The 14,847-nt window shown below is 52.9% G+C and overlaps 1 protein-coding gene across 20 annotated transcripts in view; it reads left to right on the forward strand.

Annotated features, from left to right (window-relative positions):
* PLEC (plectin) overlaps nucleotides 1-13,264 on the forward strand; it is a 113,944-nt gene extending 100,680 nt beyond the window's left edge. For 18 of the 20 annotated variants that reach the window (XR_012471862.1, XR_012471863.1, XR_012471870.1 and 15 more), the window contains 3 exons: nucleotides 133-3,513; nucleotides 4,136-11,685; nucleotides 12,634-13,264. Coding sequence is in view for 1 of the 20 variants with exons in the window: in XM_074203142.1 (XP_074059243.1) it covers nucleotides 133-3,513; nucleotides 4,136-10,441 (9,687 nt within the window). In the remaining 19 variants the exon portion in view is untranslated. Of the gene's footprint in view, nucleotides 1-132; nucleotides 3,514-4,135 lie in introns of all 20 variants that reach the window. The other 2 variants (XR_012471878.1, XM_074203142.1) reach the window with 2 other exon arrangements.
* The last annotated feature ends 1,583 nt before the right edge of the window (nucleotides 13,265-14,847 follow it).

The following is a 14,847-nucleotide window of genomic DNA, read 5'->3' on the forward strand; positions in this document are numbered from 1 at the left end:
CTGCCTTCCAGTCCCCTTTCCCCATATTGCTCACTGAGCGGCAGATTTTTCTGCTGTCTGTTCACTTTGGTTTCTTTGTGGTTCTTTCTCTCCCCCCCCCCCGCTGCCCTGCCCTGCCCACCTCCCTCTCAGAGGGCGGCCGAGAAGCTGAAGGCGGAGGAGAGGCAGCGGCTGGCAGAGGTGGAGGCCCAGCTGGAGAAGCAGAGGCAGCTGGCCGAGGCTCATGCCCAGGCCAAGGCTCAGGCGGAACGGGAGGCACAGGAGCTTCAGCGACGCATGCAGGAGGAGGTGGCTCGGCGGGAAGTGGTCGCCGTGGATGCCGAGCATCAAAAGCTCAACATCCAGCAAGAGCTGCAGCAGCTGCGGCAGAACTCAGACCTGGAGATAAAGGCCAAGGCCCAACAGGTCCAGGAAGCCGAGCGGAACCGTCTGCGGATTGAGGAAGAGATTCGTGTGATCCGCCTGCAACTGGAGACAACAGAGCGTCAGAAAAGTGGGGCTGAGTCAGAGCTGCAGGCTCTGCGGGCACGAGCTGAAGAGGCTGAGCTGCAGAAAAAGCAGGCTCAGGAGGAAGCCGAGCGCCTGCGGCGGCAAGTGAAAGAGGAGAGCCAGAAGAAACGGCAGGCAGAGGAAGAGCTGCGGCTGAAGATCCAGGCTGAGCAGGAGGCTGCCAGGGAGAAGCAGCGGGCCCTCAAGGCCCTGGAGGAGCTGCGCCTGCAGGCTGAGGAGGCTGAGCGGCGCATGAAGCAGGCTGAGATTGAGAAGGAGCGGCAGGTCCAGGTGGCCCTGGAGACAGCCCAGCGGAGCGCGGAGGTAGAACTCCAAAGCAAACGCATGTCCTTCGCAGAGAAGACGGCCCAACTTGAACTGAGCCTGAAGCAGGAGCACATCACTGTCACCCACTTGCAGGAGGAGGCCGAGCGCCTGAAGAGGCAGCAGGCAGAGGCTGAGCGCTTCCGTGAAGAGGCCGAGCGGGAGCTAGAGAAGTGGAGGGAAAAGGCCAATGAAGCCCTGCGCATGCGGCTCCAGGCAGAGGAGATCGCCCACCAGAAGACTCTTGCCCAAGAGGAGGCTGAGAAACAGAAAGAAGATGCAGAGCGGGAGGCCCGCAAGAGGAGTAAAGCGGAGGAGTCGGCCTTGAGGCAGAAGGAGCTGGCAGAGCAGGAGCTGGAGAAGCAGCGGAAGCTGGCAGAGGGCACAGCCCAGCAGAAGCTGTCAGCTGAGCAGGAGCTGATCCGGCTGAAGGCAGAGACAGAGAATGGGGAGCAGCAGCGGCTGCTTCTGGAAGAAGAGCTCTTCCGCCTCAAGAATGAGGTGAGCGAGGCCATTCAGAAGCGCAAAGAGGTAGAGGAGGAACTAGCAAAGGTCCGAGCAGAAATGGAGATCCTCCTGGAGAGCAAGGCAAAGACTGAGGAGGAGTCACGAAACACCAGTGAGAAGTCCAAGCAGAGACTAGAGGCTGAAGCCAGCAAGTTCCGGGAGCTGGCAGAGGAGGCTGCCCGGTTGCGGGCCCTGTCAGAGGAGGCCAAGCGGCAAAGGCAGCTGGCGGAGGAAGATGTGGCCCGCCAGCGGGCAGAGGCTGAACGCATCCTCAAGGAGAAACTGGCCGCCATCAGTGAGGCCACAAGGCTCAAGACAGAGGCAGAAATTGCACTAAAAGAGAAGGAAGCAGAGAATGAACGCCTCCGGCGGCTAGCAGAGGATGAGGCATATCAGCGGCGCTTGCTGGAGGAGCAGGCGGCCCAGCACAAGGCTGACATTGAGGAGAAGATCGCCCTGCTGAAGAAATCCTCAGAGAATGAACTGGAGCGCCAGAAGGGACTGGTAGATGATACACTAAAGCAGCGGCGCATCATCGAAGAAGAGATCCGCATCCTCAAGATCAACTTTGAGAAGGCCTCAGCCGGCAAGACAGACCTGGAACTGGAGCTGGGGCGCATCAAGAGTAGTGCAGAGGAAATCCAGAAGAGCAAGGAGCAGGCCGAACGTGAAGCTGAGAAGCAGCGGCAGCTTGCGCTGGAGGAGGAGCAGCGGCGAAGGGAGGCTGAGGACAAGGTCAAGAAGATCCTCGCCGCAGAGCAGGAGGCTGCCCGGCAGAGGAAGGCGGCACTGGAAGAGGTGGAGCGCCTTAAGGCCAAGGTCGAGGAAGCCAAGCGCCAAAAGGAACTGGCAGAAAAAGAGTCTGAACGGCAGATCCAGCTGGCTGAGGAGGCTGCCCAAAAGCGCTTGCAGGCTGAGGAGAAAGCCCATGTGTTTGCTGTGCAGCAGAAGGAACAGGAGCTGCTGCAGACCCGTCGGCAAGAGCAGAGTGTACTGGATAAGCTGAAGGAGGAGGCTGAGAAGGCCAAGCGAGCTGCTGAGGAAGCCGAGGAGGCCCGTCGCCTAGCAGAGCACGAGGCCATGTTGTCACGCCAGCAGGTGGAAGAAGCTGAACGCCTGAAGCAGCAGGCTGAAGAGCAAGCTCAGGCTCAGGCCCAGGCTCAGGCCTCAGCAGAGAAGCTGCGCAAGGAGGCGGAGCTGGAGGCCGCCAAGCGGGCCCAGGCAGAGCAGGCAGCTCTGCGGCAGAAGCAGGCTGCTGATGCTGAGATGGAGAAGCACAAGAAGTTTGCAGAGCAGACCTTGAGGCAGAAGGCTCAGGTGGAACAGGAACTGACCAAGGTGAAGCTTCAGTTGGAGGAGACTGACCACCAGAAGGACATCCTAGATGAGGAGCTGCAGCGTCTGAAGGAGGAGGTGACTGATGCCATGCGGCAGAAGACACAGGTGGAGGAGGAGCTCTTCAAGGTGAAGATCCAGATGGAGGAGCTGGTGAAGCTGAAGGCCCGTATCGAGGAGGAGAACAAGATACTGATCCTGAAGGACAAAGACAACACCCAGAAATTCCTAGTGGAGGAGGCGGAGAAGATGAAGCAGGTGGCTGAAGAGGCTGCCCGCCTAAGTGTGGAAGCCCAGGAAGCTGCACGGCTCCGCAAGCTGGCCGAAGAGGACCTAGCCCAGCAGCGGGCACTGGCTGAGAAGATGCTGAAGGAGAAGATGCAGGCCGTGCAGGAGGCCACAAGGCTAAAGGCTGAGGCAGAGATGCTGCAAAAACAAAAGGACTTAGCCCAGGAGCATGCCAAGAAGCTCCAGGAGGATAAAGATCAGATGGAGCAGCGCCTCGCACAGGAGACCGAGGGCTTCCAGAAAACTCTGGAAGCTGAACGCCGCCGCCAGCTAGAGATGAGCGCTGAAGCTGAGCGGCTGAAGCTGCAAGTGACTGAGATGAGCTTGGCACAAGCCAAGGCGGAAGAGGATGCCCGGAAGTTCAAGAAACAGGCTGAGGAGATCGGTGAGAAGCTCCATCGCACGGAATTGTCCACCAGGGAGAAGATGACACTGGTCCACACCCTGGAGATCCAGAGACAGCAGAGTGACAAGGATGCTGACAAGCTGAAAGAGGCCATCGCGGAACTGGAGAGGGAGAAGGAGAAATTGAAGCATGAGGCAGAGACTCTCCAGCACAAGTCAGAAGAGGTATCTTTGCTTCTCTCCTTTCTTCTGGGGTTAAAGTCTTGTTGGCAAGGTCCTCAGCAGACTGAGGGCTAGGCTTTGGGTTTCCCTAAGGGAGATGCTTCCCACAAGAAGTCTCAGATTGACCACCCTTTTTTTTTAATTTCCCCCTCCCTCACTTCCCCTTCCCTTTCCCTGTCTGACTACACAAAAACAGTTAACTTCCATCAAAGTAAGTGTCTCTCATTTGGCCCTTGGGTATAGTCATTAGCCCTATTCAGACTATCCCTGCCATTCAGAATTATCACTTTCATTAGTCTTAGTAAAGCTAAGTCTTAAAGGCACTCCAAGAGACCAGTACAACTGCACTGTTGCACAGTTGGCCAAGTATCTCTGGTCTCTTGGTTTTTCCTAACCAAATTTGTCCTTTCCCTGACCAGGAGTGCCATCTAATATTCTAGTTCTTTTAATATGCTAAAGGAGATTTCTTTCTAACATGTGTCAATGGTTCAGGCCACCAGTGCCACAGCCTATATTTCCCCAGTTCATTGCTTAACCAAATCAAGCCAAGCTGTATATTGTTGTCCAATGGGTGGGGAGCAGGCTTGGTCTGACCTTAAAGCTCTCTTGTCCCTGCCTCTTGCAGATGCAGATGGCCCAGAAAGAGCAGCTGTTGCATGAGACTCAGATGCTACAGCAGACCTTCCTCACTGAGAAGGACAGCCTGCTGCAGAGGGAACGGTTTATTGAGGAGGAGAAAGCCAAACTAGAGAAACTGTTCCAGGAGGAGGTGAACAAGGCCCAGAATCTGAAGGCTGAACAAGAACGTCAGCAGAAGCAGATGGAGCAGGAGAAACAGCAGCTGATCACAAGCATGGATGAGGCCAAGAGGAGGCAGAAGGAAGCAGAGGACAATGTCCGACGGAAGCAGGAAGAGCTGCAGCAACTGGAGCAGCGAAGACAGCAGCAGGAGAAGCTTCTGGCAGATGAGAACCAGAAGCTTCGTGAGAAGCTAGAGAGACTGGAGGAGGAACACCGGGCAGCTCTGGCTCAGACCCGGGCTGTCATGATCCAAACAGAGGAGAGGGTAACCCAAGCCAAAGCCCTGCCCAATGGGCGAGATGCAGTAGATGGCTTGGCACAAAACGGGGAGCCTGAATATGCATTTGATGGTCTACGTCAGAAGGTCTCGGCCAAGAAACTGGAGGAGGCTGGCATCCTGAGCCGGGAGCAACTGGACAAACTTGTGGAGGGCACAACCACAGTGACAGAGCTGTCTCAGAGAGAAGACATCAGGAGGTACCTTCAGGGCAGGAGCAGCATTGCTGGGCTGCTGCTCAAGCCAACCAATGAGAAGATCAGCATCTACAAGGCCATGAAGAAGCAGCTGCTGAGCCCAGGCACCGCCCTCATCCTGCTAGAGGCTCAGGCTGCTTCTGGATTCATCATTGACCCAGTCACAAACAAGAGACTGTCTGTCAATGAGGCAGTAAAGGAAAGTGTCATTGGGCCTGAACTGCACAACAAACTGCTGTCAGCAGAGAGGGCGGTGACTGGTTATAAGGACCCCTACACTGGAGACAAGATCTCCCTCTTCCAGGCCATGAAGAGGGACCTCATCGTCAAGGACCACGGCGTGAGGCTGCTGGAGGCCCAGATCGCCACCGGCGGGGTCATCGACCCCGTGCACAGCCACCGAGTCCCCGTAGAGGTGGCCTACCAGCGTGGCTACTTGGATGAGGAGATGACCAAGACTCTGTCTGACCCCTCTGATGACACCAAGGGTTTCTTTGACCCCAACACACATGAGAACCTCACCTACCTGCAGTTGCTGGAGCGCTGCATCACTGACCCAGAGACTGGTCTTTGCCTCCTGCCACTCACAGACAAAGCAGCCAAAGGGGGAGAATTGGTCTACACTGACAACGAAGCCAGAGATGTGTTCAAGAAGGCAACTGTGTCTGCCCCCTTTGGCAGATTTCAAGGGAAAACAGTCACCATCTGGGAAATCATCAACTCAGAGTACTTCACAGAGGACCAGCGGCGAGACCTCCTCCGGCAATACAGGACAGGCAAGATCACTGTGGAGAAAATCATCAAGATCATCATCACTGTGGTTGAGGAGCACGAGAAGAAAAGCCAGCTGTGTTTTGAGGGCCTCCGAGCTCCTGTTCCAGCCATTGAGCTTGTGGAGAGCAAGGTCATTGACAAGGATCTCTACAATCAGCTGAGTCAGGGCAAGAAAACAGTGCAGGAGGTGGCTGAGGTGGAGTCTGTGAAGAAGTATCTTCGAGGAGCTAATGCCATTGCTGGGGTGTGGGTGGAAGAGACTGGTCAAAAGCTGAGCCCCTATGAAGCCCTGAGAAAGAACCTGCTGAAGCCTGAGGTGGCCCTTTCACTCTTGGAGGCCCAAGCTGGTACTGGACACATCATTGATCCTCTTAAGAATGCCAGGCTATCAGTGGATGAGGCTGTTAAATCTGGCCTGGTGGGCCCAGAGCTGCATGAGAAGTTACTTTCTGCAGAGAAAGCTGTAACTGGGTACAAGGACCCCTACAGTGGGCAGATTGTCTCCCTCTTCCAGGCACTGAAGAAGGGCCTCATTCCCAGTGACCATGGCCTACGTTTACTAGATGCTCAGCTCTCCACTGGTGGCATCATTGACCCTGGAAAGAGTCACCGTGTCCCCTTGGATGTTGCCTATGAGAGGGGTTATTTAGATGAAGAGATGACCAAAGCTCTATCCACTCCTAAAGACAGTGCCAAGGCCTTTTATGACCCTAACACTCAAGAACACCTCACCTATAGCCAGTTGCAGAAGAAATGCCGAACAGACAAAAAGACAGGCCTATATCTATTGCCTCTCTCAGAGAAAGCCATTCGTGCTCAACAGGAAGAGATCTATACTGACCTCCAAGCCAAGGAATCATTTGAAAAAGCCACAGTTGAGGTCCCAGTTGGCAGCTTCAAGGGCAGGACAATTACCATCTGGGAGTTGATTAATTCTGAGTACTTCTCTGAGGAGCAGAGGAGAGAGCTTATTCGTCAATACAAGACAGGCAAAGTCACCATCGAGAAAATCATCAAGATTATGATCACCATCATTGAAGAAACAGAGACCAAGAGACAGGAGAAGCTCACATTCAGTGGCCTGAGGACACCGGTGGCAGCCAGTGAGCTTCTTGAGTCTAGGGTCATCAGCAGAGCCCAGTTTGAACAACTGAAGGATGGCAAGAAGTCAGTAAAAGATATCTCTGAGACAGACTCTGTGAAGAGGTTTCTCCAGGGGACCGACTGTATTGCTGGTGTCTATGTGGAGGAGACCAAAGAGAAACTGACCATCTACCAGGCAATGAAAAGGAACTTGCTGAGGCCCAGCACAGCCATCATTCTCTTGGAGGCCCAGGCCGCCACTGGCTTCATGATTGACCCCATAAAAAACCAGCGTCTGTACGTTAATGAAGCAGTGAAAGCTGGTGTTGTGGGGCCAGAGCTACATGAGAAGCTGCTGTCTGCTGAGAAGGCAGTCACTGGTTATAAAGACCCCTATTCAGGCAATACCATCTCCCTCTTTGAGGCCATGAAGAAGGGTCTGATTCTTAGGGACCATGCCATCCGCCTTCTAGAGGCTCAGATCGCTACCGGTGGAATCATTGACCCTGTCAACAGTCATCGTGTCCCTGTGGAGATTGCCTACAAGCGTGGCTACTTTAATGAGGAGATGAATAGAATCCTGTCTGACCCTTCAGATGACACCAAAGGCTTCTTTGATCCCAACACTCAAGAGAATCTCACCTACTTGCAGCTGAAGCAGCGATGTGTGGAAGACCCTGAGACTGGCCTCTACCTTCTGTCTCTGAAGAAGCCTGAAAAACCAGAAGTGGTGGAGACAACGCAGGTGTACACAGAGGAAGAAACTCGAAAGGCCTTTGAAGAAACCCAGATTGACATACCTGGAGGTGGCCAGGGAAGCACCTCCATGTCTCTCTGGGAGGTAATGCAGTCAGACATGATCCCTGAAGAGCAGCGCACACGATTGATGGAGGACTTCCGTTCAGGAAAGGTCACAAAGGAAAGAATGATTATCATAATCATTGAGATTATTGAAAAGACTGAGATCATCCGTCAGCAGAACCTTAACTCCTATGATTATGTCCGGCGCCGTATTACTGCTGAGGATCTTTATGAGGCCCGCATCATTTCCCTGGAGACCTACAACCTCCTACGAGAGGGGACCAAGACCATCCGAGAGATCTTGGAGGTGGAAACCACCTGGCACTACCTGTATGGGAGTGGCTGTGTGGCAGGCATCTATCTACCTGCCTCTAAGCAGAAACTGTCCATCTATCAGGCTTTGAAGAAAGGGCTTATTAGCTCTGAGATTGCCCGCACCCTGCTGGAGGCACAGGCAGCCACTGGCTTCATGATTGACCCAATAAAGAATGAGCGGCTCACTGTAGATGAAGCCGTGAGGAAAGGGCTTGTGGGTCCAGAGATTCACGACCGGCTTCTTTCAGCAGAGAGAGCAGTGACTGGCTATCGGGACCCATACACTGAGCAAACCATTTCCCTCTTCCAAGCAATGAAGAAGGATTTGATCTCCTCTGAGGAAGCTCTGAGGCTCTTAGATGCACAGCTCGCCACTGGTGGCATCATTGATCCCCGCCTGGGCTTCCATCTCCCACTGGAAATTGCTTACCAGCGAGGTTACCTGAACAAAGACACGTATGACCAGCTGTCAGAGCCCAGTGAGGTCAGAAGCTATGTGGACCCATCTACAGAGGAGAAACTCAGCTACACACAACTGCTGAAACGGTGTCGTCGAGATGAGAACAGTGGTCAGTTACTCCTACCCCTCTCAGACACCCGAAAACTAACATTCCGGGGCTTGCGGAAACAGATCACAGTGGAGGAACTGGTCCGATCCAAGATCATGGATGAAGCCACTGCCCTCCAATTGCAGGAGGGACTGACTTCCATTGAAGAAGTCTCCAAGAATCTAAAGAAGTACTTAGAAGGTACTAGCTGCATTGCTGGTGTCTTTGTAGACTCTACAAAGGAACGGCTCTCTGTCTACCAGGCCATGAAAAAAGGCATCATCCGTCCTGGCACTGCCTTTGAGCTCCTGGAAGCCCAGGCAGCCACAGGCTATGTTATTGATCCTATTAAAGGACTTAAACTCACTGTGGAAGAGGCTGTCCGCATGGGCATCGTGGGCCCTGAATTCAAGGACAAATTGATCTCTGCTGAGCGGGCTGTGATTGGTTACAAAGACCCCTATTCTGGGAAGCTCATTTCCCTCTTTCAGGCCATGAAGAAGGGCTTGATCCTGAAGGACCATGGCATACGTCTCCTGGAGGCTCAGATTGCAACAGGGGGCATCATTGACCCTGAGGAGAGCCACCGACTTCCTGTGGAAGTAGCTTATAACCGTGGCCTGTTTGATGAGGAGATGAATGAGATCCTAACAGACCCCTCAGATGACACCAAAGGCTTCTTTGATCCCAACACAGAGGAAAATCTCACTTACCTGCAGCTGATGGAGCGTTGCATCACTGACCCAGAAACTGGCCTCTGTCTGTTGCCACTCAAGGAGAAAAAGCGAGAGAGAAAGACCTCCTCCAAGTCATCTGTCCGTAAGCGTCGAGTGGTGATCGTGGATCCTGAGACTGGCAAGGAGATGTCTGTGTATGAGGCTTATCGCAAGGGGCTCATTGACCATCAGACATACCTGGAGCTCTCTGAGCAGGAGTGTGAGTGGGAGGAGATCACTATCTCTTCCTCAGATGGTGTGGTCAAGTCTATGATCATTGACCGACGATCTGGTCGGCAGTATGATATTGATGATGCCATTTCAAAGAGCTTAATTGACCAGTCAGCACTCGACCAATACCGTGCTGGTACGCTCTCCATCACTGAATTTGCTGACATGCTTTCAGGTAACATGAGTGGCTTCCGCTCGAGGTCATCCTCTGTGGGCTCCTCCTCCTCGTATCCCATCAGCCCAGCTGTGTCCAGAACTCAGCTCACCTCCTGGACAGATCCCACTGAGGAGACAGGACCAGTGGCTGGAATTCTAGACACAGACACCCTGGAGAAGGTGTCTATCACTGAGGCTATGCATCGAAACCTAGTGGACAATATCACTGGCCAACGGCTATTGGAGGCCCAGGCCTGCACTGGGGGCATCATTGACCCCAACACTGGAGAGAAGTTCCCAGTCACTGATGCTGTCAACAAAGGTCTAGTAGATAAGATCATGGTGGATAGGATCAACTTGGCCCAGAAGGCTTTCTACGGTTTTGATGACCCACGGACCAAGACCAAAATGTCTGCTGCCCAAGCCCTGAAAAAGGGCTGGCTGTATTATGAGGCAGGGCAGCGCTTCCTGGAGGTGCAGTACTTAACAGGGGGATTGATTGAGCCTGACATACCAACACGGGTGCCCCTGGAGGAAGCCCTGCAGAAGGGAACCATTGATGCCCGAACAGCCCAGAAACTTCGTGATGTCAACACTTACTCCAAGTACCTCACCTGCCCCAAGACCAAGCTCAAGATCTCCTACAAGGATGCCATGGATCGGAGTATGATAGAAGAGGGCACAGGACTGAGGCTGCTGGAAGCTTCTTCTCAGTCCAGCAAAGGATACTACAGCCCCTATAGTGTCAGTGGCTCCGGCTCTACCTCGGGCTCCCGGGCGGGCTCCCGCACCGGTTCCCGGGCTGGCTCTCGGCGGGGCAGTTTTGATGCCACAGGCTCTGGTTTCTCCATGACCTTCTCTTCCTCCTCCTATTCTTCCTCGGGCTATGGCCGTCGATATACTTCAGGGCCCCATGAAACCTCTGAGGCCACCCAGCTCTCCCTGGATTGGGGCAGTCTGAGTGGGAGCTGTGGATGGGAAGTAGGAGAGGAATGGGCAACCCTAGGGGGGCCACAGCCTTCTGTGGCATAACCACCCTGACCCTGCCTTTTCCCCCCCCTGCTCCCCTCCCCTGCCCCTTCTTACTCTGCATGTGGTCAATCTGCCAGCTAAGTGCCCTGGATTTTGTTTTTTGTTTTTTTTTTTTTTAATTTTAAAAAAGACTCTTCTTCCAAAGCGGTGCCTAAAGTTTAACCAAAAAGACTAGACTAATATATTAATATATATTTGCTGTTCTGAGAGTTTGTATATTGAGGGGAGCAAGGTGGACCTGTCTCTCTACCTGCCTTGCCACCCACCTCTAGGACTCTCCTGACTATCCACGCTGGCAGCCACTTCACCATAGCCTGATGCCTTGGGCTTGGTCCGAGCCAGCTCTCACCTTCCCCAAACTTTGGGCCTCTTGGCTCTTCCACTTCTTGCCTGCTGCCCCCAGTCCTACTCCCTTTCTCCTTCTCAGGCTCCTCTGTTCTTCAGGATGAGAACTGGGTCAAGCCACAGCCTGTCCTTTTTTCACTGCCCTAAGCAACACGTCCTCCACTTAGCCTCAGGTCACACGTGATTCTCTCCCAAGGGCCCTGCCTGGATTCCAGCCTATACTCTGCAGCTGCCGCCTGGACTTTCCTCCCTGTTCCTGGGTCAGGTGGGGGTAGCCTGCCCCTCAGCCCTCTCCTGATGCCTAGGGCCTCACCGCCAAGATGCTGCCAGGATGAGACAGGAGCTACGGTGCATGTTGGACTTATTTCTCTGCCTACTCTCCTGCCTGCCTCTCAGACCTCCCCTTACCCCTGCCTCCTGCAGTTTGGCTTTCTGTAGGGCCGGACTTATGGGTGGGGAGGAAGGGAAAGGAAATGGTGATGGTCACCTATTGGGCCAGCCTTCTTGGTGTGTCTGGGAAGTGCCCTGCCTCAGTTGGGGTTGGGAGAATCCTCTTGGGTCAGTTTTAGGCAGATTGGGAGCTGGATGCTGGGCCAGGGGGACAAAGACTGCTGACCTGCGGTTATGGATGGGTTAGAGGGAGAGGACCTCTCTGGCCATTACCCAAGTCCACAGGAGGGATTGATAAACCTTTTCCATTCCTTCATTTCCTCTCCTCCTCCTCTTCCTACCTGGAGGCTTGGAGATAATCTATTCTCCTTCTGTGTTAGCTGTCTTTCTCCAGCCTGCCCAGAGAAGCCCCTTCCCCATGGGAAGACGACAACTGGGGCTCCAACATCAACCCACCAGGGCCAGGCCCAGGCTCACGGGAGGCTCCTCTGCTGGGCCATCCCACCCAGGTAATGCCCCCCACCTCAACCCGCTTTAAGCCTTGGGAATGATTGCTCTACTGCTGAAGCTTGTTGGGGGTGGGAGTGAAGAACCCAGAATCAAGGAAGGGGAAGTTTGCTTTTCATTCTCATCTCCCTAAATATACATTCCCTGTCATGCCAGCTTCTCCAAAGCTATCCTGGGACTGCTGATCTGCTTCCTCAGCCCCTACTTAATTTTATTCATCTTCCAGGGTACCCCTTCATTCCACCCCATTACTTCTCCAGACCTATTCTTTCTCCCTACTTTCCAGAACCCATTTTTCTTCTCTTTAGCTTCCTTTTTCAGATTCTTCCTCCACTCTCACAGCTTAACTTTTTTTTCTTCCCTTCCCTGCATCATAGATTTTCCCCCTAAAATCTTCCCCTGCTTTCCACTCCTTCACACACACACACACACACACACACACACACACACACACCCCTTCCCCAGGTCTTGGCCTCTGCTTCCCCACTTGCCTAGGCCCTGACTTTTACCCTCTCACTTTCCCTAGACTTTGACCTTCCCTTCCTCCCTGCTGCCAACTTTCCTGGATCCTATCTTCTCTCCCTTGCCACTTTCCTCAGGTCTCATCACCTTCAAGTGTTCTTTGCCTTCTCCAAGGGGGTGGAGGGACAGATGCCATTTGGGGAGAAGCTGCCTCACTTTAGGAAATTTAAGGAAAGGAAATGCAAAGAAATAAAACTTTCCTGCTTTTTGCTCCCCTCAGGGTCTCAGCTAGGTTTGACTTAGAAATGAACAGAAGGGATTCTGACAGGCTTGGCATGTTGGGCTAGGAAGGTGGAGGGAACTAGGGAGGTTCTCAACATTGCTATGGCTGCATCCTGAGCTGCCATGCCATGTTACCTGTGTTCTCATACTACCCCTTCCCACCCACCTATCATTTCACACCATCTCTGTGTCTGCCTCTGTTGTAGTGTGATCCAGTGTTCACCTGGCCCCTCTTCCCTCCTGTGGAGCCTGCAGCCCTGTGACCCTGGGGGACACTCTGAGGAATTCAGACTCGGCCTTATCCTTTGGTCCAAACCTTCTAATTGCTGCTTGTGGCAGCATACCCAACTCTGGGCTCCCCAAGCAATGCTGATCCTTTGAAGCAGCCCCCTTTGGCCTGGAGCCAGAGCTGCCACTGACTTGAGGGTTTGGGAGTCCTGTGCTAAGGTTGCTCTCATGGCCCTGAAAATTGGGCTTCAGGCTGCTGGGCTTCTTCCTTCCCCAACCATCTCATCTTCCATTGACCTCCTTTCACCTCTTCAGAGTCAAGAACACCATACTCCCCTGCCCCTTTTCGAGAGCTGCTCTGTCCTGCCTGCCTGGGTCTCAGGCTTTTTACTGTTTCTCCTCCTCCTTGCCCCAAGCCATTGGCTGGGACTTTGCATGCTCTACTAACCACGGGGTGTGTTGTCACCCCAACTCCTACCTTGGCCTCCTGTCAGGAGGAGGACTGAACAGTACTGTGGGCTTTGGAGGGCAGAACACTAAACAGACTGTACAGAAGGTGTTGGTCCCTGTGACCCCCACCTGCCCCCAGTAAAGGAGATTCCTTGCTAATGCTGCTGCCTCATTCTTCATTCAGCCTGGGATGTCATTGGGGTGACAGTGTGGCTACCTCTAGGAGGAGGAGGAACAGTTTCTTTGTCGGGGAAAAAAAAAGCCATTCGTTCATTCATACTCATTAAACAAATACTTGGAGCTCCTGCTTCCAGAGGACCCAAGTCCAAGGCCTTAACCCAGTTGGGAGGGGTATCTGCTGTCTTTGCCATAGTTACCACAGACTAGTTGAAGATGAATCTCAGTGATGGTTTCAGATCAAGAGAAATCAGTAGCTCCCACTGACTGGAGGAGTATAAGGACAGCAAAGAGTTAGAATTAGAAGGGAAGCATGCCATAGAGCATGGAGCTGGCAGGGCTGGAGCCTAAATTCATAAATGGAGCAAGAAAACAGGTCAGAGTGCCCTTCTTACATAAATGGCCTAGCTGTTCACTGGAAGCCTCCCAGTGGGGGGGGGGGGGCGGAGCTGAGAAACTGAGGGCAAGGAGAATAGAGCTGGAAAAGTCTTGGACCCCAAAGAAGCAAGAGTTGAAATACTGGGAGAACTTCAGAGGAACGGGGCAGGATAACACTGAGGCCTTCATTTGAATGAAGCAGCACTGGGCCATGAGTGAGGACATGGGTACATGAGACTTCAGCAAGCCTATAGTGCCCCACGGAAGAGAATCCAGCTAGAGGTCTGACAGACATGTGCACATACATTCTAGATGTGGGCTGGTGTGTGTGTGTGTGTGTGTGTGTAAGTCCCTGCTTGATAACTTCATGACAATGTCCACTTCACAGCTAGAATAGGAGAGGGGAAGGAATTGGACACACCTTTGAGTCAAAGACGACCCATCGGGTCAAGGTTGTAACCTAAGAACCACTTTCCATTAGGATCTCTCAATTCTCCTTGGACTCAACACCCACAACCTTCCCACTGGTCCCTTCCTTTAGAGTGACCCCACCCCCCTCCCAATAGCCTCTCTCTCCTCATCTCATTCTCTTCTATTTGATACTCCAATCTTTGCATTGGTCTCCATTGGATTCATCTAAATCCCCTATCATGAGTCTCCATGAAGCTGCCCTCAACTGCCTCTCATTGAGCTCCCACAGACTTGGATGGTTAAGGAGAGGTGTAATGAATGTCAGAGAACACCAGAAAAGCTGAGAGAAAGGAAATGGAAGTCCCAAGTCACAACCCAGGGAACCCACAGTAGAGCCCGGGAGATAAAGACATGGAAAAGAATTAACATGAACATCAAGCTGTGTTCTAAGTGTCAAGTGAAGGGTTATAGCTGTGTCAGGACTGGAAGGTTAACAAAACTCTCAGCAGGAGAGAGGAGTGTGAGGTAGGAATGTTTGTGGCAAGTCTATATGGAGGATGGTGGTGGGGAAGGGGAGTTGATTAAATAATGGGTAGAAAATGATGGATAGAAAAAGAAGATATTCTGGAGTTTAAGGAGGTAATAACTCCCCTTTCCACATTCTAGGGCAGGTGTGGGGAACCCTTTTTTCTGCCAAGGGCCATTTGGATATTTATAACATCATTTGTAGGCCATACAAAATTGGTCAAACATTTAATTCACCCCTCAAAAGCTCC

The sequence above is a fragment of the Macrotis lagotis genome, chromosome X (assembly GCF_037893015.1).
Source record: "Macrotis lagotis isolate mMagLag1 chromosome X, bilby.v1.9.chrom.fasta, whole genome shotgun sequence".
Classification (NCBI taxonomy): Eukaryota; Metazoa; Chordata; class Mammalia; order Peramelemorphia; family Peramelidae; genus Macrotis; species Macrotis lagotis.